Genomic DNA, 22,870 nt, shown 5'->3' with positions numbered 1-22,870 from the left:
GTAAAACATTTTATATATGTAAAAACTTTGCGAAACTGCAGAAATGAAAGCATAGGGCCCACTTAAAGGCAAATGACAACAAACAACCTTCATCTCATCCTTTAAAACACTAAGGTGGAAATGAATTGTGAAATATAGTTTGATTCTTTACTTTTGTGGCCTGTCCTCTGTGGCACATTCTCCTCTGTATTTTCTCTTTGGGGGTCCTATCTGGGAGACACAGATCTCACTACTTCAGTGAGCTGCTTTGCAAAGACTGAGTATGACTTGCCACACCGGGAAGAGCAGTGTGTCCCTGTGCATGCTTTGGCCCCTCCTCCATCTTTCCCAGCCCCTTTCCTGACAGACTTAGGGCTAAGTGACACAGAATTGAAGCCTGTGTGTTTATATGTGCACAGACACCAATAAAGGGACAAGCCAGCCCCAAGGGGAGGAGACCCACCGCAGGGCTGCTATTTAGTCCTACAAACACATTACGCTTAAACTCACCGTCTGCCAGCAAGTCTCCTAGACCTGCATGTTGTTGGGGGAAACATCTGCAGTCTCGCTTTCTCCTTGCACCATATGCTGTTGCTTCTCTCGGCTTTCAGTGAAATCAGGCTTCACTGGAAGTGTTGCCATCGCCTGTAGACTCTCCGGACTCAATTCCCTCTCTCCCACCCGTGATAATCGTAATCGGAATTTTTCAGCTGCTCCCGACTCCTGCCTCCCATCCCCACTCCCAGTGGCTGCCTCCTGGCCCTCTGACCCTCCCTCTTGCTCCTGTCCTAGCCCTGAGGTCTTCCCCTCCAGGGCTCCTGGAGTGCCCACCCCAGCCTCTGTTGTACATGTCACTGTCATCTCCTCTGCTGCTGGCACTTCCTCCCCACTCCGTGCTAATTCCTCTACCACCACCTTCCCTGCAGCTGCTGTTTTTCCTACTAACTCATCCTGTTGGTGCCAGGTTTCTTCCTCAGCAACATCTGAAAAGGAGGAGGCTTTATTTGCTATTGTTTTCTCCTCGGCTGTCTCCGAACCTGCCAACACCTCCCTCTCCTCTGCGGCTGTTTCTGCCGTTTCACCACCTCCGTGTAGAACTTCCACAGCCACAACCCTTCCTCCTCCCATGCCCTCATTCTTTTGTGTGTTTCCTTCTCCTTCCATGTCCCCATCCCCTTCCGAGTTCCTGTCCTGCATCGCTTCTGTCTCCAGAGTGCACTCTTTGTCCTCTTCCTCCTCTGGGTCCTCATCCACCGCTTCCTCCCTGAACTTTTCTGCCATTATGGGATCTTCCTCAGGAACAGCTTCCTGCGTCCTTAGCACGACATCCACTCCTCCTTGCCCTTCAGCCCTCCCCTCCAGTCCTGCGCAGGAGTCGTGATCTTTGGCTGCTAGCTCCTCTGCCTGGCCTGTGGCTGGGATCAGCCCCTCAGGGGCCTGCACCTTTCCTGCTGGCTCAGCTTCAGGAGCTGCTAAGGCCCCCTCTCCATCTTGGCGGTGCCCCTCCTTCAGGGCCCTATTCTCCCTGCTGGACAGCTCTTCTCTGTCTTTGTGCTCTGTGTCTCTGGCTTCGCTCAGTCTTTCCCCTCCTCCTTCTTTCCTCAGAGCTGTTATGTTTTCCAGCCACTTTTCAAATCCAGGCGTTGCTTCAAATATGGGAACCACTGTCTCTTTTAGTGAATCTTCTCCTAGAAGCCCTGGATTGTCAGACAACTCAGAAGCCTCCACACGTGCTTCGTTCTCAGCATCAGATCCCATTTCATTTGGGGGAGCTTTTGTCTCTTCCTCAGATCTTACTTCCGTCTCTGTTTTCCCTTCTTCCGCTTTAAGTTTTTGCTCTTCTTTAAAAGCATCTTCATCCTTGAGTGCATTTGCCCTTGTCACCTCTTCTCTCTCAGAGTCAGTTTTCCTCAGAGATGTTTTTGGCCTCTCAGCTTTCCTTCGCTGTCTTGCTACATCTAATTCCTTGGGTAAAATTTCTTTCCTATCATCTTCCCTATTAGCTTCTGCCTCAGTCACCATCTCTTCCCCTTCCACATCTTCCTTGCAAAGGAAGGCTTCCTTTGCAAGGCTTCCTTCCTCAGGGCTGCCCTCCGAAACCTGCATCCGGCTTGCCTCTGCCTCTCCTGTGAAGGGGCTCAAGCGTGTTTCTGTTCTCATAACCTCTTTTCTCTCTTTGGCTGGTTCCTCTCCCCCAATAATTGCCTCTTCAGAACCATCCTCTCTCTTTGATGCTGTGTCCTCCATGGGTCCTGTGTCCTCTAGGTCTATGGATGCTTCCTCTTCACTTTCTCCGACATCACTCACAGCCACCCCACCCTCAGCCTCTCCCTCCTCCGATGTCGCTGCCTCTCTCAGGGCTGCTACTTCATGAAGATGCTCCAAGTTCAGGGCTGCTGCTTTATTTGCAAGCACTGCCTTCTCCAAACCCTGTTCCCCTTCAGAAGCTGCTTTGTCTGTCTCAAGCACTGTAAGCATCAAGGCTTGCTTTTCAGGAGCCTCATCTTTACTCAGACCCACAGCATCTTTTGCTGCTGCTTGTCCTATGGGGTCTGACCCCCCTTCACCCAGCCTTCTGACCCCTTCTGCTTCTGCTGCTCCCTCTGCCCCCCTTTCTATGCCTGGAGGGATCTCCCTTTTTTCTGTAAACTCTTCTGCCAATTCTGGCTGCTCTGCTGTTGGCTTCCACGCCCTCAAGGGAGCCTCATGAACAGCTCCTGCTTCTCCCCACAGTGCTGCCTCCCCTTTTCCCTGTACTATGTCAGCATCTCTGTGCTGGGGCGCTTCATCTTCCTCCATTGCTTCTTTCTTCTCCAGTGTATGCGTTTTTTGCGCCAATTGCTGGGATTCCTTGTTTGAGTTGATTGCTGCTGTTTCATCCACCACGAAATTCATTGTTGGTGCTATAAAAATAAGGTTAGAAATCAAGATTACTTTAATCCAAGCGAAAAAGGGAGGGGACACTATAATCTTATATCACACTTATTTACAGTGTGAGATATTTATATGTGATATCAAGAGGCCATTGTATTATATATAAAACACTTTCTCCATTGTTTCTAGGATGCTGACTATAACATGCACCATGACTTAATAATGGTTTTTCATTATGAAAAGAAATGTCTTCAAATTTAAGGAACACATTGATATTAAAGAAAAGCTGATCATCAGAGATGTTTAAAATAAGCAGCAATAAGCAAAAAAAATCTCATGTTCCCATGTCTTGGAATCAGCAAAATCTCCACCTCACTCTTTCTCTTGGCTTCCTCTTTCTCTCTCTCTCTTTCACATACATACAAGCTTCCTTTCTTAGAAATAATAATAAGTGGAAAAAATTATGCAATAAGAAAAATAGTATTTAATCTTCATATAAATTATTATTTTATTTGTCTCTTTTTCTCTCTCTTTTTTTTTTTTTCAGGCAGGGTCTCGCTGTGTCACCCAGGCTGGAGGGCAGCAGTGTGAACGTGGCCCACTTCAGCCTTGATTTCCTGGTCTCAAGCAATCTTCCTGCCTCAGCCTCTCAGGTAGCTGGGACCATAGGTGCATGCCACTATGCAAGGTTAATTTTTTTGTTTTGTTTTGTTTTGTTAGTAGAGACAGGGTCTTTCCATGTTGCCTTGGCTGGTTTCAACCCTTGGATCTCAAACTCCCAAAGTGTTGGGATTACAGGTGTGGGCCACTGCACCTGGCCCTGAACTCATTATTTTCTGTAGCAGCATAATATGTCTGTCTTCTGCCTGTGTTTCTGGTACTCACATGGGCCTTTAGCAACACAATCATTATACAGTGTGAACTGATGATTCTCACTCCCAGATGATAAGCTACTATATCTAGATTTAGTCATCACAAATTGGGTCTTTAGTAAAAAGTCTTACCTTGAGCTACATAGGGAAGTCTTACCTTGAGCTACAAAGCTACAAAGACACCAATTTGCGTTACCTCTCACCTGTGTTCAGAAGCTAATTTGCCTTTGACAAGACAGGATCACAAAGCAAGATAGGACTTTGCAGACTGGGACAGTTTTCAGCATAAATAATCTTCTTAGAGTACACGTTTTCACCCATAATTTCCTGGTAAACCTGGGTGCACAAGCTATCATAGTTCATAGTTCAATAAATATAGGTTTGATATGTTTTTTAATGGAACAAAGTGGATTTTTTTACTATTAAATAAAGTTATATATATGTTGCAAGTAAAATAAGTAAAGAAAGGCATGTCATGCCAAACACCTAAAGCATTTCAATTTCCCAACTGCAGAATAGCACTTAGGGAGCTAGAAGCTTTGAAAAGGTTCATCTTAATAATTTATATCAATTTAATCTTTTTTATTAATTAAAAAATCACTGGACTAGATTTTATAAAATAAGTTATCATACCATGATGTCAAACTCTAACTTAAAAAAAAAACTTATAAAGTAGGCAAGTATGATGCTCCTCATTTGTTTTTTACTTGCTTGCCTTCTTGGCTAGCCATCTTACCCCCAACATCATCACCAACAACCTACCAGAAGCCTGAAGTCCTGATCTTACTCACTTCTTCTCTACTTTATACCCCATCCAAGACTGTCTTACCATTTCATTACCACTTCTAACACAAAACGTGGTTATCGTTTGTTGCATTTCCTCGGTCTCTTGCCAGCTATTATGATAAACCATTTTGAGGTAAAGCAATAATAGCTGATATTACATTTCCCTTAAAATGTGTTTGGAAGGTAATTTGTGATGTCTCCTTTCAAAGGAGTAAAATAAACATTTCAGGTCTATCAATAGGGCTGAGGTTGACTTTACAGGTCATCCTCTGCTTATCACAGCAGTTATTTCCTAACTTTTACCTAAAAGCTTCCAAAGCAAAATGTAGAATCAAATATTTGTTCACAGAACATATAGCCAATTCACTTGAGAGAATATGGTCCATTTTATTTCATTACAGATTATTACCGGATTTGAAACAAAATTAAACTGAAACAATAGGAAACAATAATGTGTGTCAAGTCTCTTTAATAGTGTATCTGTTGCTATTCAAATTCCTGCATGAAAGTATACTAAAAAGTCAGTTATAAAAACATTTAAAGAAAGTCCTCTGTTTTTCTAATCTGGTTTCTAAATTTATGGATTAATTAAAGAACATTCAGAGAAACAGGAAAATAAAATTGCCTAGCCACCATGTAGTAATATACTATGCCTAAATTCTAGGAGAGAAAGTGCTAATGGCATCCAGCTGAGATGTTATATGAACACACACACACACTATAAGGGTGTCAGACATGACGTTCCTCAAGCAAGGGAGAAAGAGTAATTGAAGCTTTTCTAAGAAATATTAGTATAAAAACATGACATGTTTTTTTATGGTAACCCCATGGGCTTTTGAAAAAATATTTAATATAAGAGAGCAAGCAATATTCACAAACAATGGCAATTTGATGTAGTGGAATGAGTGTGTACTTGGAAGTCAGACTAACCTGGGTAAAAAACGCCAGCTCTGCCACTTACTAATCATATAAACTGGGAAATAACACCTCTCTAATCTTTCATTTTCTTATCCATGAAATGGGAATAGCAATGCTGTACTCACAGAATCCTTTGACAGTAAATGAGATAATTTATGTAAAATGCTTAGCACAGTGCCTGGCATAAAGAAAGCCCTAATAATCTTCCTTGTGCACACCTTTCATTCCTTACAAATAATTAGATTTTCTTGCTTGAATTCAATTTGATCAATAATAACCAGTATCTCTGCATTGCAGAATAAATATTTGGGAAGGTGCACCTGAGTTCCTCTAGTTGAATGCCCATTATAAAAAATATGTTCTCTAAGATCATGGTGCCTCTCCTGTATAAGTCAGCCCGCTGCACAATCAAGTGTTACCTGGCACTCTTCATGTTGCCAAGTGAGAAATGGAGCTCAGGGAACCAGCATAAATACAGGTACTCTGGCTACTGCTATTCACTATGAACAATAAAGTCCTTTTTCTCTGACCCAGGTGTCTTATGTCTTCTGCCATGATCCATAAAACTGTGGCTGGCTAAGTTGTTGCTTGAAAGAAGGGTAAAATCTCAAATGCCTCACAGTGCTTGATGACAATTACTAAAATTGAAGGTGGGATACTGTGACCATATGATGAATAAATGAATATCTTTCCCTGCCCCCATACACATAAATATATTCAAATAAGCACACTTCTTAAAAGTCATTCAATAAATACTAGAAAGCCTAGTGATTTCAAGAACATGGGAAGTTTGACCAGATTTATGAGTCATGGTCTGTTGGATCACTCTAACTGGAACTCTTGCAGATGGAATACTTACCACCAAGAGCCAGGACATAGGCTAATGGCAATGAATCCTTTCCTAGTTAAAAAAAGAAAAAAGAAAAAAGGTCAAATGAATCACTGTGAAATGTACCATGGTTCTCCATCTCTCCAGTTGGGTCAGTTAAGGCAAATTCACCTAGCTGTTCAACTATCTGGGAGGCAGGCTATTGAAAGAAGACTGATCTGAAAATTCCTACCAGTATTGTATAATCTAATGTTCTTTTATTTAATCCTAGACATCAATATATTCAAAAAATAATAATAAATTTATACCTGATGTTAGCTGTAAAGCTCTCCTTAGGGCCTGTCAACTACTTCTGGCCATGCTATTCCTTAGTTGAAAAGAAAAAAAAAAGTGGCAGAAGGAAGAAACAAGAATAGGAAGGGTGGAAACAGGCCGTCTTTTGCAGAGGATTTCTGAAGGTTCTTCCTAGGTAATGATGTGCCCTTACTGCCACTTGTGTCAACCTCCAGCTTCCTCGGTGGCTTCCCACCCTCATCTTCGCTGCTGACACCAGACTCAGCATCACAGTGGCAGTGGTAGCCCAATGCCAAGGCTTCTGTTATTATCTGTCCAGCTTATTGGAGGTCACATAAAATATCAAAATGTATAAAAACAGGTCATGGGAACATTGCTGAGCTATTTCACATCATTTAAATAAGTGGGGTCAATTTAAGTGCATTTACATTAAAAGGTAGCCTTGGTTTAAAAATCTCTGAAGCATAAACAACTCCCAAGCTATGATTTCAAAAAGAAAACACAATACACAACAGAAGATCATGAAGTAAAGAAATCCATGCAGAGGAATACTTGCATTAAAAAAAAAGAGAGAGAGCAGCCAGGAGCAGTGACAGATTTGCCAAATGCACATGCAATGAAATGATTGAAAAAAACAGTTTAGTTGCATTTTCCCTTCTAGGAACGTGTGCTATGGCTTTTATGACACCAATCATCACTGCTTTTTTAAATTGCTAAAACTACTAGAGCTGACTACACTATGAGCATTTCATCCATTAGTAGATTTTAGTGATTTGACCCCAATATTCACTCCATGCGGACAGAAGCAAAAAAGCTATTACACGATTCCTATAAATTTGACAGTAAAAGCTATTGTAGAAATTCCTGAATTCCGTTATCTGTAGTTGGTTACCAGCATAGACTTCAGGATCACAGAGACCTAAATTCAAGTCTCATATTACATACTAACCATATCACATTGAGTAAATGCTTTGGCCTAAGCCAACGCCTTGGTTTATCTGTCTGTCAAAAAGAGTTATCTATCCAATGGTTCTTGAGAGGATTAAATGAAATAATATAGAGAGAGCATCTTCATCTTCCACTTATTAGCAAGTGTCTAGGCACTTAATAATAACAGCAATGATGATGATGATGATGATGATGATGATGATGATGATGATGATGGGCATTTCTAAGTGTCATCACCCAGTGTGGTATGATTCTAGGCCAAAGTGTAAAGCCAATTAAATTTGTCTTTAGTTTCTGACAATTCCCTTTCTACATCCCTTGCTTATCATCTGATTACCCATATCGTGAATTCCATAAATCCCTGACATTACCATTATATCACCTCCTTCTTAACAAAAGTTATTTCAAATAAAACTAGACTTAGATCTGTCTTCTGGGGTAAGAACATAGTATTTCTGAAACTAACTTCTTTCCTTCCCTTTCTTCCTTTCTTTCCTTTTTCCCCCTTTTCTGTCCTTTTTTCCTTCCTTCCTTCCTTCCTTCCTTTCCTTTCCCTTCTTTTTCCCTTCCCTTCCCTTCCTTTTCCTTCCTTCTTTCTTTACCTCCTTCCTTCCTTCCTTCCTTCCTTCCTTCCTTCCTTCCTCCTCCCCCGATATTCTGTTACAACAGATATAACGGCTTTACTTTGAGAAAACAGAACTAGAATGCAGTTTCTTGCTTAGTTTAAAGTGAACTGCTAAGGGGTAATTACTTACTGACCCCTCTGTATTTGGAAACGAGTAGTGAAATACCTGCCTTAAATCGGTTTTGGAGGGAAAATTGTGACTTAACAATATTAGGACGACAAACAGAAATGAAAAAGGGGAATAATATAGTTCAAATATATACTCTTTTAAAAATATTTGAACATCAGTTTTCCTCATTCATCCAATATAACAAAAGTTTTTTACAATAAGAGTTTAGAGATTATATCGACTCATGACAATGATGTAATAGTTGGATTTACTATCAAGTTTTCATTTTAGAAACTTGACAAACATAATACATGAGTTAAATATCATCTTACTATAATAATGTGAATACTGTATATCTAGACAGTTCAAATAAGCAATGTTTTAGGTTTTGCATATAAATTTATTTGGCAATTACATGAAGCTTCATTCCATCAGTGCTAAGACATCAAAGCTTTTTCCAAGTAGTCCACAGGGTATAAAAATATAGTCTACAATATTAATAATAAACAATAAGCAATTAGCAGGTACTGAACCAAAAGACTACTATAAGAAGCCAAACAATACTAACATCATCTGAAAATTAAAACTCACTCAGAAATGATAGTGAAGCTTGTAGTCCCTCTGTCTCAGGGATGTTATCACCACTTGCCCACGTCTGCTGGCTTGCCCCTGGAGGATTAGCCTTCGGAAGTAGATGAGAGCCTGTATAGTTAGGTGTTGCCTATTTCAGATTCAGCAAGAATGGGATGCTGGCCTAAGTATCAAGGACTTACTAGGTGTGAAACCAGAAAAGGCTTCACTTGGTCGTTTTTTCTCAGATGTTCTTCTGAAACTGAAACTTAAAAGCAAGAACTTGGCTGGTGTCTAACCTCAACTGTTTTCCACCCATAGTAAAAGAGGACTGTGCATGCTGAGACTCCCATTTCAGCAATGTGACATATCACTTTGTTGCCTCTCTCTATTTAGCCCTTCATCCCCTAAGGCTCCTGTCTTTTACCTATCAATAAAGGTGACCACTGGAGGCAAAGGTGATTGTCAGTTCTCACAGCATTAGTTGCAAAATGGAATTGTCACACACAGAAAATTTCTTAGAAAGTCAGCTTTTTTTTTTTTCACTCAAATGATATAATGATACTTTAAGGTATTTTTTTAAATATCAAAATATTCTTATTTTACAATGTCAGCTTTTTAGTATAAAAACAAATATATTTAAATAATATGTATTGTATTTTCCCTAAATATGGAGACAGTATTTAGATAGATTATCCAAAGCTTGAAAAAACTAAAGGATACAAAGAAGAAAATAATTATCATAGTTTCACTACTCAGAGAAGACTACTAGTTAACATTTTAATAGATTTCCAAGTATTTTTTACTCGATTCTTACTAAAGGTAGCCCTTAATATCCCACTTTATTAATTTAGGAATATATTGTGACTATTTTCCCATATCATTAAATTTAAAAGACTCTTCAATAACACATAAAACATTATAATAAAGTCTTACTAAATTTCGGTTCATCAATGTCTATTGTTAAATATTGAGCTATTTCAATTGTGATTATAAAGCTATTTTAAACACTACTTATAATCATTTTTGCACATATTTCTGACTATTCCCTTAGGACACATTCCTGGAATATGAATTGCTATGAATTTTTAGAAGCTTTTTATACGTATTTCTAAATGTTCTTTTAAAAAGGAGGTATGATGAACAATGTCATCAATAATGACTGAAAGTCCTATGTGCCTGCACTATTTTCACAATTTCCACCAATTCTTTCTTTATTTGATAATTTAGTAATTGAAAAGTGGTGGCAAGGATAGAGCTTTCAATATTAGTAGCAAGCTTTCCTTTTGTGAATTTCCTGCTATACAATGTACATTCTTCTGTTATGATGTTTGCCTTTTCATTGATTTGTAAGAACTCTTTATGTATTACAGACATCAATCATTTTTCCAGCCTTTATTTTAGATTCAGGGGGTACATATGCAGGTTTCCTACATGAGTAAATTACATGTCACTGAGATTTGGTGTGCAAATGATCCCATCACCCATGCAGTGAACATAATACCCAATAAGTAGTTTTTCAATCCACGGCCCCGTTTCACTTTCCCCGCCTGGTAGTCTCCAATGGCTATTGTTGCCATCTTTATGTCCATACAAACATAAATGTTTTGTCATATCCATCTGGCAAATATTTCTTCCAGAGTTTGTTTTCCTGTATAGTCGTATGTTATTTCTGTTTTTGCAAAGAATTTCACATTACTCAGTACTATTTCTTCCAAATTAATGAATTTTTTTCAAATCCCAAACTATTATTGTTAGGATTTGCAGATGTTCTACAACAAATTTTGGATTTAATCTGGCAAAAATTATCATCATCTTTATATTTAGTCTTCTATTCAAATAGTTGGAGTGATTTCCCATTTATCATATTTCTTTTTCATCTGCTTTGTGTGGAATAGCATATTTTTCTTATTAAGCCCATGTATTAGGTTTTTCCTTCTTATACATTTCTTAAAGTCTGATTATGAGTATTTCTCCATTGCGGTTTATTACTTTTGTTGTTGTTGTTATAGTGTGAGTGGGGTGGTTCTTTGAGGCTATAGTGAGAAATTGGTCACCTTACAAATACCACCTGTTGGCACTAATAATTGCAATTAATTAATTATCCAGTGAATTTTTTTCTCTTAGATCCAAGAATTATTTAGAGTACTGCTTTTAAATTTTCAATTTTTCTGGTGAGAGTTAATTATATTTTGTAAATAATTTATAGCTTTATTGCACTGTTATCATTTACTGTGGATTCAACAAATTCTGCTCTGTGCTGCTATAAAAAAGGCACATGGAGAATAATAGTTACATGATAAACCAACCTTCTAAATTATATTAATCATTTTTTCTATGTCCTTATGTATTATGAAAAGGACTGATGTTTATATTTAAATATAAATGAGAGTTATTCATTTTGTATTTTCCACTAAGAGAGTGGATAGCTTCTTGAATGCTCTTAAATCCCATTGGGATGCAGATTTTCCTCAAAAACGTTAAGCTGAAATAGTTTCCAATTCCAATTCAGTGACCAAAGAGCTAGAGGAGAAAGGAAAGGAAAGTGGGGCTTTGAACCCTCTTAGCAGAAATGTAATTCACTGCGTTACTTTTCTGTGGTTGCAAGAGCTTCCAGGCTTGGTTAGACAGCTACTCTAGTCTTGACATTGCCATCTTCTTTGTTAGGGAAGTGCCTCTATGAATTCAGGGGAGAAGACCCTCTACCCACCAGTGTAGCTGACTTTTTGTTGGTGTTGCCTCACAAGCTTTCCTGGGGTGGTGGCAACAGTGGAGAACACTGAACAATTAGAGGCCAGCACACCGGCTTTTTACTTCCTCATGGCTCACCCCTGCTTCCAGCCTCTTCTAATCCTTTAAGTCTAGGATGATTACTTTTTTAACTTCTATGAGGATGCTCCTCTTTCTCGTGGGAAACAAACACAAGATAGCTCCTGATGTCTTTCTCTAATTTGCCCTCATGTAGCAAATTCCTTGGATTTTGTGACATCTGGATGGTACCTTCCTTAGATACAAAAACACACTTTTTAAACTTTGTAAAACATTTAAACTGCTAGTTTTATACTTTCTTCCTCCTTTAAAATAGAACAGGGAGAAAGAAATCAGGTACCTGAATTCACATTACCAAATGAAATAAATTTCACAGTGTTTCTAATTAACATTCTCCTTAAAAGTCGATTTATAGCCTTCATATCACTTGCTGCTATGTTAATGTAGAAACTTAGAAACTCACTGCAATAATTCAACTGCTTTTGTGGAAACAAATCAAATAACATATGAAAATTCAGGCCATCACAAGTGGGATGTAAAAGTTGACACTTTACTAGTCAAGATGCAAATTGAAATATTAAATATTCACTAAATAAAAAACATTCTTATGATCATTTTGAAGCATTATTTATGTGGTTTAAATGAATATTTTGGAATTTTTCAGGTATTCTTTACCATAAACTTTGATTTAATAGAAAAACATTTAGAATGATGATGATGAAAGTTGTAATTTTTCAGGCCAAACATAGTTGCAGGGTAGCATTTTCTCTTTTCTGATTTTTTTGTAATTCTGTGCTTATTTTGTTTCTTTCTTTCTCTTTTCTCCCCTGACCCTCCCACAATTTTACACATCCTCTAGGCCATTTTTCTCCTTTAAAACAATGTAAAAGGGGGCAGAACAAAGCCACAGTATTTCTGTCCTGTAGTTGCCTGGTCTCCACGGTAAAGCTTTAGATGTCATTGTCGGCCAGAGCAGATGAAGAGGAAAATATGCAGAGGAATAAGAAGGAAAGTTCAAGAAATCATCCAAGAACTTCAATGTACTGTATATCTTGGGGGCTTCAGGGGTTTTGTTTGTTTGTTTGTTTTTACAGTATAGGAGTCTCCCCTTATCTGCAGGGTATATACATTCCACAACCCTAGCAGATGCTTAAAACAGTAGATAGTATCAAACTCTATATATACTATGCTTTTTCCTATACAAGCCTCTTTATAATAAAGTTTAATTTATAAATTAAGCACATAAGAGATTAACAACAATAACTAATAATAAAATAGAAAATTATAACAATATACTACAATAAAAGGTATGTTGATGTGGTCTCTTTCTCTCTCTCTCTCTCTCTCTCCTTCTCTCTCTCTCTGTCTGTCTTATTGTACTGTACTCACCTATTTTCAGACTGAGGTTAACCATGAGTAACTGAAACTTCAGATAAGCAGGTCAACTGTGCTACGTATTTTCTAGCCAATAGTGTCTGAGGGGTTTGGGCAGTAGAAAGGTAAGGAGAAGTAGAACCACTAATACATAAAACTTTAATAAATGGTTTATGCCCTGAAACAAAAATACTGGTTATTCTATTTCATGCTTACTTGAACCTTCATTATCGGTTCTTTCTTCCAGGTTCTCAAATGTCAAAACACAAATGCTCTAATTTGGTATATGTTACGTCTTTTACATTCCCTATCGTGTATTCTCAATGACATCTAATTCATTCTCTCTCCTATACTGTTTTAAACAAACCAAATTGATCCCATCTTAAAACATGTTAAGAATCCTGAGCAACTGAATATCAGAAGAGGGTTTTGTCAAGAATTTTCATCTGTATTTTAAGAATGAAAGAATGCCATAAAAACACCATAAAGATATGCCCAACTTATTCCAAGTTCCTGGTGACCTTGAAAAGTATCCCTGTGCTTTCATCATTCTTTGTGTAGCCAGTCGATTATCTTCCCAACAACTCACCATGACAAAATTCATGATTAACATCATCTACCTACACAGTGAAGATGTTCTTCTGTCATCTTTGACATCGATGCATGGCCCACAAAATACCAGGATTAATTACAAACCGAAGACCACAGCTGTTCAAAGACAGTTGCAGAGAATGCTAAAGTTTAGCCTCCATATAGTAGCCAGAATAATCTTTTCGAAACATTCAGATCATGCCATTGTGGTCTCACATCTTCCTAGAGGAAATATTTCCTAACTCAGAATAAATTCCTCCCCATGACCTATGAGCTTCCTCCTCTGACCTCATCTTGTACTACTCTCATTTGTTTACTAGACTCTGTCACACTGGCCTCATTTCCAATTCCTTCATTCAGCAGCTATGCTACCAATTTGGGGCCATTGCACTTGCTGGACCCCTGCTCCCTGTGGTCTTTCTGCAGATGACAGAGTGGCCTCCCCCTGCACTTCATTCATCTCTGTTCAGATGTCCGATCATTTTAGAGGCCATCCCAAAAATACTACCCCTTCCTCAAACCATCACTCTATTATCCCTTTACCCTGCTTAATTTTCCTTCTATTACTTAGCCCAGATACCCCATCTCATGCTTATTTTTCACTTGGCAGGCATATCTCCCTCCTAGAATATAAAATTCATGTGGAAAGGGACTCTTATGTTCACATTGAGAACAGTGTGTGGCATAAAGCAGATCCTCAGCAAATATTTATGGACTGAAGAGGTCTATTAGAACAACCACATGCTTCTACAGGTCAGTCAGAAATTGTATTTAGACCTCAACTCATAACACTTGACTTTCTTGTTCTTTCATCAGGACCATTTTATCCTGCCTGCCTGATGACAAAATTGCATTTCATTTTAGTTATACTATTATTTAAGTTCAAATTGCCTGGTCAAGCACTATGACTTTTCCTGATTCACATACAAAAATAGAAAATGCTTGTTCCCATATGCATTTTACATTATAATTTACATTAAATACACTACTCTTTATTTCATTTATATTTATGATGTATAAATTAAATTAAGTTTACAAATTAATGCACTTGAGTTATTCCACTATTAGAACATATTGCCAAGATTGTGTCACAATGCATGACAGCTTAAGCTGAAAATAACAGAAAAATAAACATTAAAATAACACTATGCCCTGTAATACTGGATTAACACCCAAGAACACTGTCTGATTGCAGCTAGCAATTATAACCTTTTACTTTATCTGCTTCACTGTGTACAGTACATCTTTTATTCAATTCATCTGATTTGTTGATGGACTGGACAAAGTCCAATTAAATATGACATACTATAAAATAGTGAGAAGGAAAATATCATTTTATGCAATCAACCTAAAAGGTATGAAGGCAATGGCTGTACTTTACTCATTTATCCACTGCTATGATCTCAAGTAAAAACAATTCAAATTAAATCGTGTTAGCTTAGAGTCTATAAAACATCATTAATTGTATATGATTTTTAGCCCACAGATTTATTTGTAACATAGATTATTCTTTAACATAATAACAGCTTTTATTCTAACTGAAAAATGATTAAATACCATACAAATGTGAGACATGGTCATTTACACATTCTCTCAGCCCTCTTTCATTTCTACCTACAGTTCCAGTCAGGGATCTAAGTACAATATATATGTGTGCATATTTTGTAATTTTATGTGGAATTTTCTTAGAAATTGTTATTCATACAAAAAATTTCAAGAATATTTTTGACTTTTAAATCTATCATTTAAAATATTAACAAATTTATTGAATCATTTCCCTGAGTATTTGTATTTAGAAAACATTAGCCCCCCAACTGTTATAATCTACTCAGCCTCAGGTTTTTGATAGCATTAATCCTTCCATATCATTCTGAATATTATACATGGTCTTTGTTCTGTTTTACCTGTTAATGTCTTATGCTTTATATTCCCTGACTCTATATTTCCTGGCTTTCACAACCCTCAAATTTTGTTCTTTTGTGGAAGATGAACAATAGAACAAAACTATGAGTTCTTACACAGAAGGCAACGTATTTTAAAGAAAATGTGCAGTTATACAATACTGTGGCAATATAAGAATAACAGATAAGGTGAATAAGAAGAAAAGAGAAGTGTGCTTATGTGATAAGACATTCAAGATACAGTGTTAAGTGAAAAAAAGCAAGTCTCAGAACAAAATGTATAGTATGTTTCCATCTACATATACAAATAACATATGTATATGTATCTTTGTAATATAGCAATATATATTAATATATCTGTACCTATCTACCTACCTATAATTTCTGTAATCATGCACACACAAAAAAATTGCTATCCACCGTTATCCCTGGAGAAAAAGAGTAAAGGTTGGGCAAGAAAGACTTTCACTTTCACTTTATTCTTCTCTGTTCTGTAATGTTTAAACATTTAAACCAAATTTTTGTGAGAAAAAAGTTTATGAAAAACCTTAAAATATCTATAACTTTTGAACAAAAATTATACTTATTGAAATTTATCTTAAGAAAATGTTTATAAATTTGAAATAATCTTAGTAATAAGACACTAAAGTACTAATAACAATAGTGAAAGTAAGAAAAAATATAAATGTCCAACTATAAGGAAATGGCTAAATTATGAGAAAACCACAGAATGGCATAACACACAGAGATTAAATATGTTCATAAAGATTAAAGATGTGAAAAATGATCACGGTATAATGTTAAGATATAAAGCAGGATATATTTTACAAAATATGAAAACAAAACTTTGTAAATCCTAAGTTGACAAATAAAGAGCCCGACCAAATGTTAAAAGTGATCTTTTTGTGTGTGATGAACCTATGAGTAATTTTTCAAAATTACTTTTCTCTATTGTCTAAATGTCATTCCATGTGTATTATTTGTTAATAAAAAATTAATAATAGCACATATATTACGGCTTAACAAAGATAAACAGGCCGGGCATGGTGGCTCATGCCTGTAATCCCAGCACTTTGGGAGACCGAGGCGGGTGGATCACGAGGTCAAGAGATCGAGACCATCCTGGCTAACACGGTGAAACCCCATCTCTACTAAAAATACAAAAAATTAGCCAGGCGTGGTGGCGAGCACCTGTAGTCTCAGCTACTCGGGAGGTTAAGGCAGGAGAATTGCTTGAACCTGGGAGGCGGAGGTTGCAGTGAGCCGAGATTGCACCACTGCTCTCCAGCCTGGGTGACAGAATGAGACTCCATCTCAAAAAAAAAAAAAAAAAATTAAAATCAAAGATAAACAGTCCCAAACCTTGCCACCTTGTGTTGAATCAACCTTAATAAAAAGATAACAAAATGTTTTAAAATTATAGATGTTATCAAGTCAAGACCATAGGTTTCCCAATATATTTGAGAAAATTAATAAGCCAATACACTTTTCATTTTACAAACTCAGAGAAAAAAAAAACTACTGTCTTCCAGGTGACATGATCATAGTGCTGCATCTCTGATATTCTACAGCCTAATTATGACCCTCATTATGTATATCCTACTTTACAAAAAGATGTCTACTTACACAAATTCAGGTAAACAATCTGGTTCTCTGAAGTGAAAATTTAAAAAATGAAAATAATGTTAGTGTTTCTATTGACGTTTAACACCTCTACCTTTTTGATTAGCAGCTTGTCAGCTTGTACACATTTTCTAGATGATACCTTATATGTATGAAAATTTCATAATGAAATTCAAGATCAAAGATTTGAATTATTTTATAAAAGAGTTTCAAATATATTTGAGCTAGAATCTTGATTTATATATGACAAAAATCCTTTTGAAGATGTTCAGGGTCTTTGCATTTTTATTCTAGGGCAGAAGTTGATGAACTTTATCTCTAAAGTCCCAGTTTGTAAATTCTTAGGATTTTGTGGGCTATTTAAAAATACAAAAATCATTCTTGGCTTGCAGGCTATTTAGAAAACAAGACAAAATAGTAGTGGTTTGGCCCCTGGGCCAAAGTTTGTCAAACTCTGTTCTAGAGTTATTTTTGGTAACTTATTCAAAGGTCATATGCATTGCTATACTCCACTATCTAAAACACCTTTATCCTCCTGTATCCCACCTTCAAAATTGTATTTAACCTTTAAAGTTTCTCAAATACGTTCTTCGTGAAAACTTTCAAGGTGTCTTTTAACAAACAGGACTTCTCTCCTTTGAAGCCACATAGCATTTTGTACCTTCTCTATTTTACATGGGACTACTAACCTTTGTCTGGTGGTGTGCCAAGGCTTCCACTCAGCAAGTTATGAGAGAAACTCTCTCTTACACATTTTTTATTGACTATGGTGCCTTGTGCATAGTAGAAGATTAATAATATTGGTTGAAGTAATAGATAACTATTCGACATCTTCAATTCCTAGTAGACCCCAGTGGTTTAACAGTAGTTTTTAAGGGTCTAAAAGTAACATAGACGCTAAAAGTATTCATATGCTTTTAAAACGCAGCTGAATTTTAGTAATATTAAAATGTGAAAATAAATTTTATCTTAAAATCAAAAAGAATGGCTCCTGCACTGACAGGGGAGACAGATGAGAGAGAGCAACCACAAGACTGTGAACCAGTTCCAGGGCACAGGAGGCTAGGTGAGAGGCAAGCGTCGGGCAGGTGCAATCCAGCTCTCCACAGGACACCCCTCAGCCCTTCCACTGTGCTCCTCAACTTGAGAAAAGCATCAGACCTTCCATGTGTCTAAGGTCTGGGGCCTGACTATCCTGACACTCCTTACTCTTTCCATGTCAAATGAACAATCTTACACACCCAGGAGCCCCAGGGATCAGAAAGTAACTCAGTTTCAGAGAACTCAAAGGGAAGTTTGGAATCTTGTAAGAAAATTTTACACTATTATCTAAATCTAAATTCATATTACACAGACGCAATAGGCAATATTTATAAGTTCTGGAACAACTCTGCCTGAATTCATATCCTAGGAATGCCTCTTTTAGCTGTGTAATCTTTGGTAACTTATTTAACCTTTTGAAGCTACATTTCATTTTTTCATCTGTAAAAAAGAGATGATGATAATAGAATGTAACTTAGAGGGAGATTGGGTTTTTGTGAGGACGTGATGAGTTAATATATCTAAGTGTTTAGAACCATGCCTGGAACGTAGTAAGCACCTATTAACATTAGCTATATATCTGAAACTCCATGTATAGCTAAAAACAAATAGTATTTCTAGTATTAAATAATCTCTAAAAGCCACACACATCCTTGCCTTCAGACACATACTGTGCTTTATTTCATTCCTGAGAAGGAATTTCCATAGGAGGGAATTTACCGAAAATAGGAAACAGGCTGGATAGAAATTATCGAGTAATTTTTTAAGTGCAAGAGAAGGCAAACAGCAAACTGAAAATACATGTATGATTATGTGACAAAGAGAGACACAGCAAAAAATCTTGAATCCCTAAAGCATTGTCACAGTAGTATTTCCCAAGCTTTGGCATAATGCAATGACCAAAATCAGCTTCCATGCATGAGGATGATGGCAGCTCAACTCAACGGCCATACTTACCACCTTCCTCCACCCCAGGGAGACCTGCCTTTTTGTCCTTCACCTGAGCAGTGCTTTCTTCCCAAAGCTTACTCTTATCCTTTTCCTTTTCTTCTGCAGAAACATGTTTCCCGGACTTCTCAGATAAACCCTCTGCAATCTCTTGGGTTCCTTTCTCCGTTCCTTCTTTAAGAACATTCTCAAAGCTTTCCTCTATTGGCATCGGCTTGGTCTCCACATCTGCTTTTGTTATTTCTTGGTCTTCAATTTCAATTTCTAAGGATTCCTCAATTGGAAGGTGAGACTTTCTTGGCTTATCATTTTCACTCAGTTCCTGAGAAGATGACCTTCTGGCACTTTCATCTGTGCTGCTGTCAGTGTGGGCTTCCCTGTCCCCCACTGCAGATTCATCCTCACTGTCACTAGAATAAGGGTGACTTCTGGATGAGGTTGATGAAGCAGTTTTCATATCTACAAAAAATAAAAGTGATGACATTGTTGCTGTTCTGTAAAGCAATTGGTTTAATTGTAAAAATTATGTTAGCTATTAATAATACTAAAAATTTTAAAACATAGTTTAATATAGACCTGATACCCTTTTCCCATATAGTCTACTCAGTGGTCCCCAGTCTTTTTTACACCAGGGAGTGGTTTCATGGAAGACAACTTTTCCATGGACTGGGGTTGAGTGGGGATGGTTTTGGGATGATTCAAGTGCATTACATTTATTGTGCACGTTATTTCCATTATTATTACATTGTAATATATAATGAAGTAATTATACAACTGACAATAATATAGAATCAGTGGGAGCCCTGAGCTTGTTTTCCTGCATCTGGACGGTCAGATTTGGAGATAATGCGAGACAGTGGCAGACCATCAGGCATTAGATTCTCATAAGGAGCTCACAACCTAGAACCCTGGCATGTGCAGTTCACAATAGGGTTTCTGCTCCTATGAGGATCTAATGCTTCCACTGATCTAACAGGAGATGGACCTCAGGCAGTAATGCCAGTGATAGGGGATGGGGAGTGGCTGTAAATACAGATAAAACTTCGCTGGCTTCCCCACCACTCACCTCCTGCTGTGCAGCCTGGTTCCTAATAGGCCATGGACCCTGTACCAGTCCATGGCCCGGGGATTAGAGCCCTGGTCTAAATCATTGTTAGGATAAGGAAAACCTATCAAATCAATGGAATATATGAGGATATAGAAATTTTCAATAGATCACATTTAACTATCAACCATCCCTGGTTTTTTGTTGTTTTTTGAAAGCCATTTTTTATTGAAAACGCTTTATAAATATTCACTTTGTTATAGAAAAAAATGAATAATCCTTTGTCTCTTCAACAAAAGCTTTTTTTAAAAAAATTTATTTCATTCTATCACCACAGTATTCTGTGTGCATGAAACTTAAATTTTTGTCTACTGTACTATCCACCATCCTAGTATATCTTGGTATATGGACACAGTAAGATCTGTGTATTTGGCCAGTACATAGACAAATATTTTTAGGTGACACTTGCATGTGTGTGTGTACATAGATGGAGATTTTATCTTATTTTGAGCTCTGCAGAAGCAGAAGCTGAGATGAAGATTCATGTGTGAGAAAAGTATTTAAGATGTGCTCCAGGAGAACTCTTAAGGGAGTAGCAGAAGCAAGGGAAGGAAGGGCAGAAATCAATCAAGGGAGCTATTTCAAGCCCCATCTCAACCTCAACCTGATCCCATGGGCACTTCTGACATGTAAGCTATATTAGGATGTAATTTATATTAGGCAGGAGCTGGGCTTTCATACTTCGGAAAAGTCAGACATTGGCTATGGGCCACCCTAGGGGGAACGTAAACTCTGGCATTTCCAGGCTCTTTGAGTCTGAGGGTGAAGCACCACCAGTAGTCCAGGGCAGTCCTCTGAAAAAGGTGAAGGGAGCAGAAGATGGGAAATGGGTGAACAAAGTTGGCAAGAGATTCTGGGAGATCTAGGCAGTGTGACGACAGGGTGCTACAGATTCGCAGTCTAGAAACTTACGGTAGCCACAGCTGGTTTATGTAATACCTAGAAAGGTTTTAACAATTTCCAGTAAAGTACCATACACACTGAATCTCAATAAGGAAGCTGGACAGCATAAAAAATCACTGCATATATTGCTACAGGCCAGAGAAATACAATCTAGCTTTTCTAACCAATAGGTCTAGGTCTGTAATTGTTTTTTTTTATACTTCCAAATAAAATATCCTACATTTAAATGCTGCCTATTTTTTTTGTTTTCTCTGTACTCCTTACTCTTTTTTCTGTTTCTTTATTTCTTTCAGTTCCATTTGGCAGCTGTACCGATGGCTGTAGCAGCTAATGCAGAGTTTAAGATAAAAAATACCTGTCTTTGCGCTTATCCTCTTCTCTCCATGCCTCCAGCCCTGCCGGCTCTCCATGACAGGTCTTAGCATTTTAAATATAGTCTCAGAGACATATCAGAGTTTCCACAAAGATTTGAGAGATGCTACACAGCAGTAAAAAACAAACTCAAAAAGCCTTTCAGCAACAGAGCCCCTGAAGTCTAATTCCATTTGCTTTTATCTCCTGATACCTTGACAAACACCAGATGACCACTATTTTTCAAATAAATCACATACTCTAGCTACTCATTCTTTATTCTCCATTTTATAAAATCTGGATATGCCATCTCTCTGGTAGAAAATGTAGCAAATCAAGGAGAGTTCTTCTCCATCTTATTTGTATCCGTTCAGAAACTTTAGGGTCTATGAACTCCCCTTTCCCTTCAGAGTCTTATGTTTCTTCTTTAAAAAAAGAACATCAGCTCTGATTTATTAGCAGTTTAATCAATGGCTTTCATTAACTACATAGTTAGCTAGGACTCAATGTTATACTCCTTCTGAACTCCAAAAATATATCTACCATCTGAATATGGAAATGACTCCTACTTTTAGCTCTGAGAGTTGGTCATATAATTTTTAAAAATGAGTGCTCCTCTGCCTTTCTTTAGCAGCTTCCATTAATTGTATTATTTTATTTCAAAGGGCTGAAATATACTCTGGTTCAAGTTTGAGTCAGTCCTTCAGAGGAGAAAGATCAGGAGAATGAATGGCCTCGAAGTGGCCAGGGCACCTGACCTCCCATACAAACTCATTTCAGTTTTCAAATTTCTCGCTAACCTCATGCTATAATTTAGTTTCACTCTCATTTCTTTCTCTCATTTACATACACAGACACGGGGGTAAGACTTTGCCTATAAAAAAGCTAAAAAAGCTTCAGGGTTATGAAATAGGATTTTCAAAACTAATTTTATTTATTCTCTTAGAAATAAAGCAAATGCTTATATTAAAAAAAACTTTGAGAGCACATATGTAAATTTGCTTTGTCATTAGGAGGGAAAAATTATCTTGGAAGCATGTTGATAAACAGCTATGCCTCCTACCCAATTCCATTTGTTCATGTATTCCCTTCTGGTAGTGATGCTATAAGAACCTGCTTTTGCTTGTTTTGGCAAAGAAAAGATCTGCACTCATTGCCTGAGGTCTTGGCCGAAGCCAGCAAGTTTGGTGCCATTGTTCCATGTCCTAAGCAAGGTCTTTGACTTTTCTCTTTCCACAGTCAGGAGCTCTCCAGGCCCTTCTTCCCTTTTCATGTCATTGACAACTGCTTCTTTCTTTCTTTTTTGGCATCACTATAATTAAAATCTTGTTTGACACAGCATGAGATTGAGAAAAAATAACATATTCTCCTGTACGACAAACCCTGGTGTCCCAATCACAGCTCAGCTACTTAATAGTTTCGACTTTGGTTATGCTATTTAATTTCTTTAAGGCTCTGTT

General features: G+C 37.5%; 1 protein-coding gene and 1 long non-coding RNA gene across 4 annotated transcripts in view; one reads left to right on the top strand and one right to left on the bottom strand.

The window, feature by feature from the left end:
* Nucleotides 1-22,870, bottom strand: part of ERICH3 (glutamate rich 3) — a 106,732-nt gene that overhangs the window by 2,480 nt on the left and 81,382 nt on the right. For both annotated transcript variants that reach the window (XM_016920837.4, XM_513496.8), the window contains 3 exons: nucleotides 19,061-19,510; nucleotides 6,289-6,330; nucleotides 490-2,882 (listed from right to left, as the gene is read on the bottom strand). In XM_016920837.4, coding sequence (XP_016776326.1) covers nucleotides 508-2,882; nucleotides 6,289-6,330; nucleotides 19,061-19,510 — 2,867 coding nt within the window. In that variant the 3' untranslated portion in view covers nucleotides 490-507. The remainder of the gene's footprint in view (nucleotides 1-489; nucleotides 2,883-6,288; nucleotides 6,331-19,060; nucleotides 19,511-22,870) is intronic.
* The window catches only part of LOC129143972 (uncharacterized), a 49,672-nt gene continuing 33,623 nt past the window's right edge, over nucleotides 6,822-22,870 (top strand). The window contains exon 1 of one of the 2 annotated variants that reach the window (XR_008547998.1): nucleotides 6,822-6,901. This is a non-coding gene — a long non-coding RNA (uncharacterized LOC129143972). Of the gene's footprint in view, nucleotides 6,902-19,164; nucleotides 19,338-22,870 lie in introns of those variants that run through there. The other variant, XR_008547997.1, reaches the window with a different exon arrangement.

The sequence above is a fragment of the Pan troglodytes genome, chromosome 1 (assembly GCF_028858775.2).
Source record: "Pan troglodytes isolate AG18354 chromosome 1, NHGRI_mPanTro3-v2.0_pri, whole genome shotgun sequence".
NCBI classification, from domain to species: domain Eukaryota; kingdom Metazoa; phylum Chordata; class Mammalia; order Primates; family Hominidae; genus Pan; species Pan troglodytes.
The sequence above is the reverse complement of the archived record's forward strand: the minus strand, read 5'-3'. Positions and strand labels throughout refer to the sequence as shown.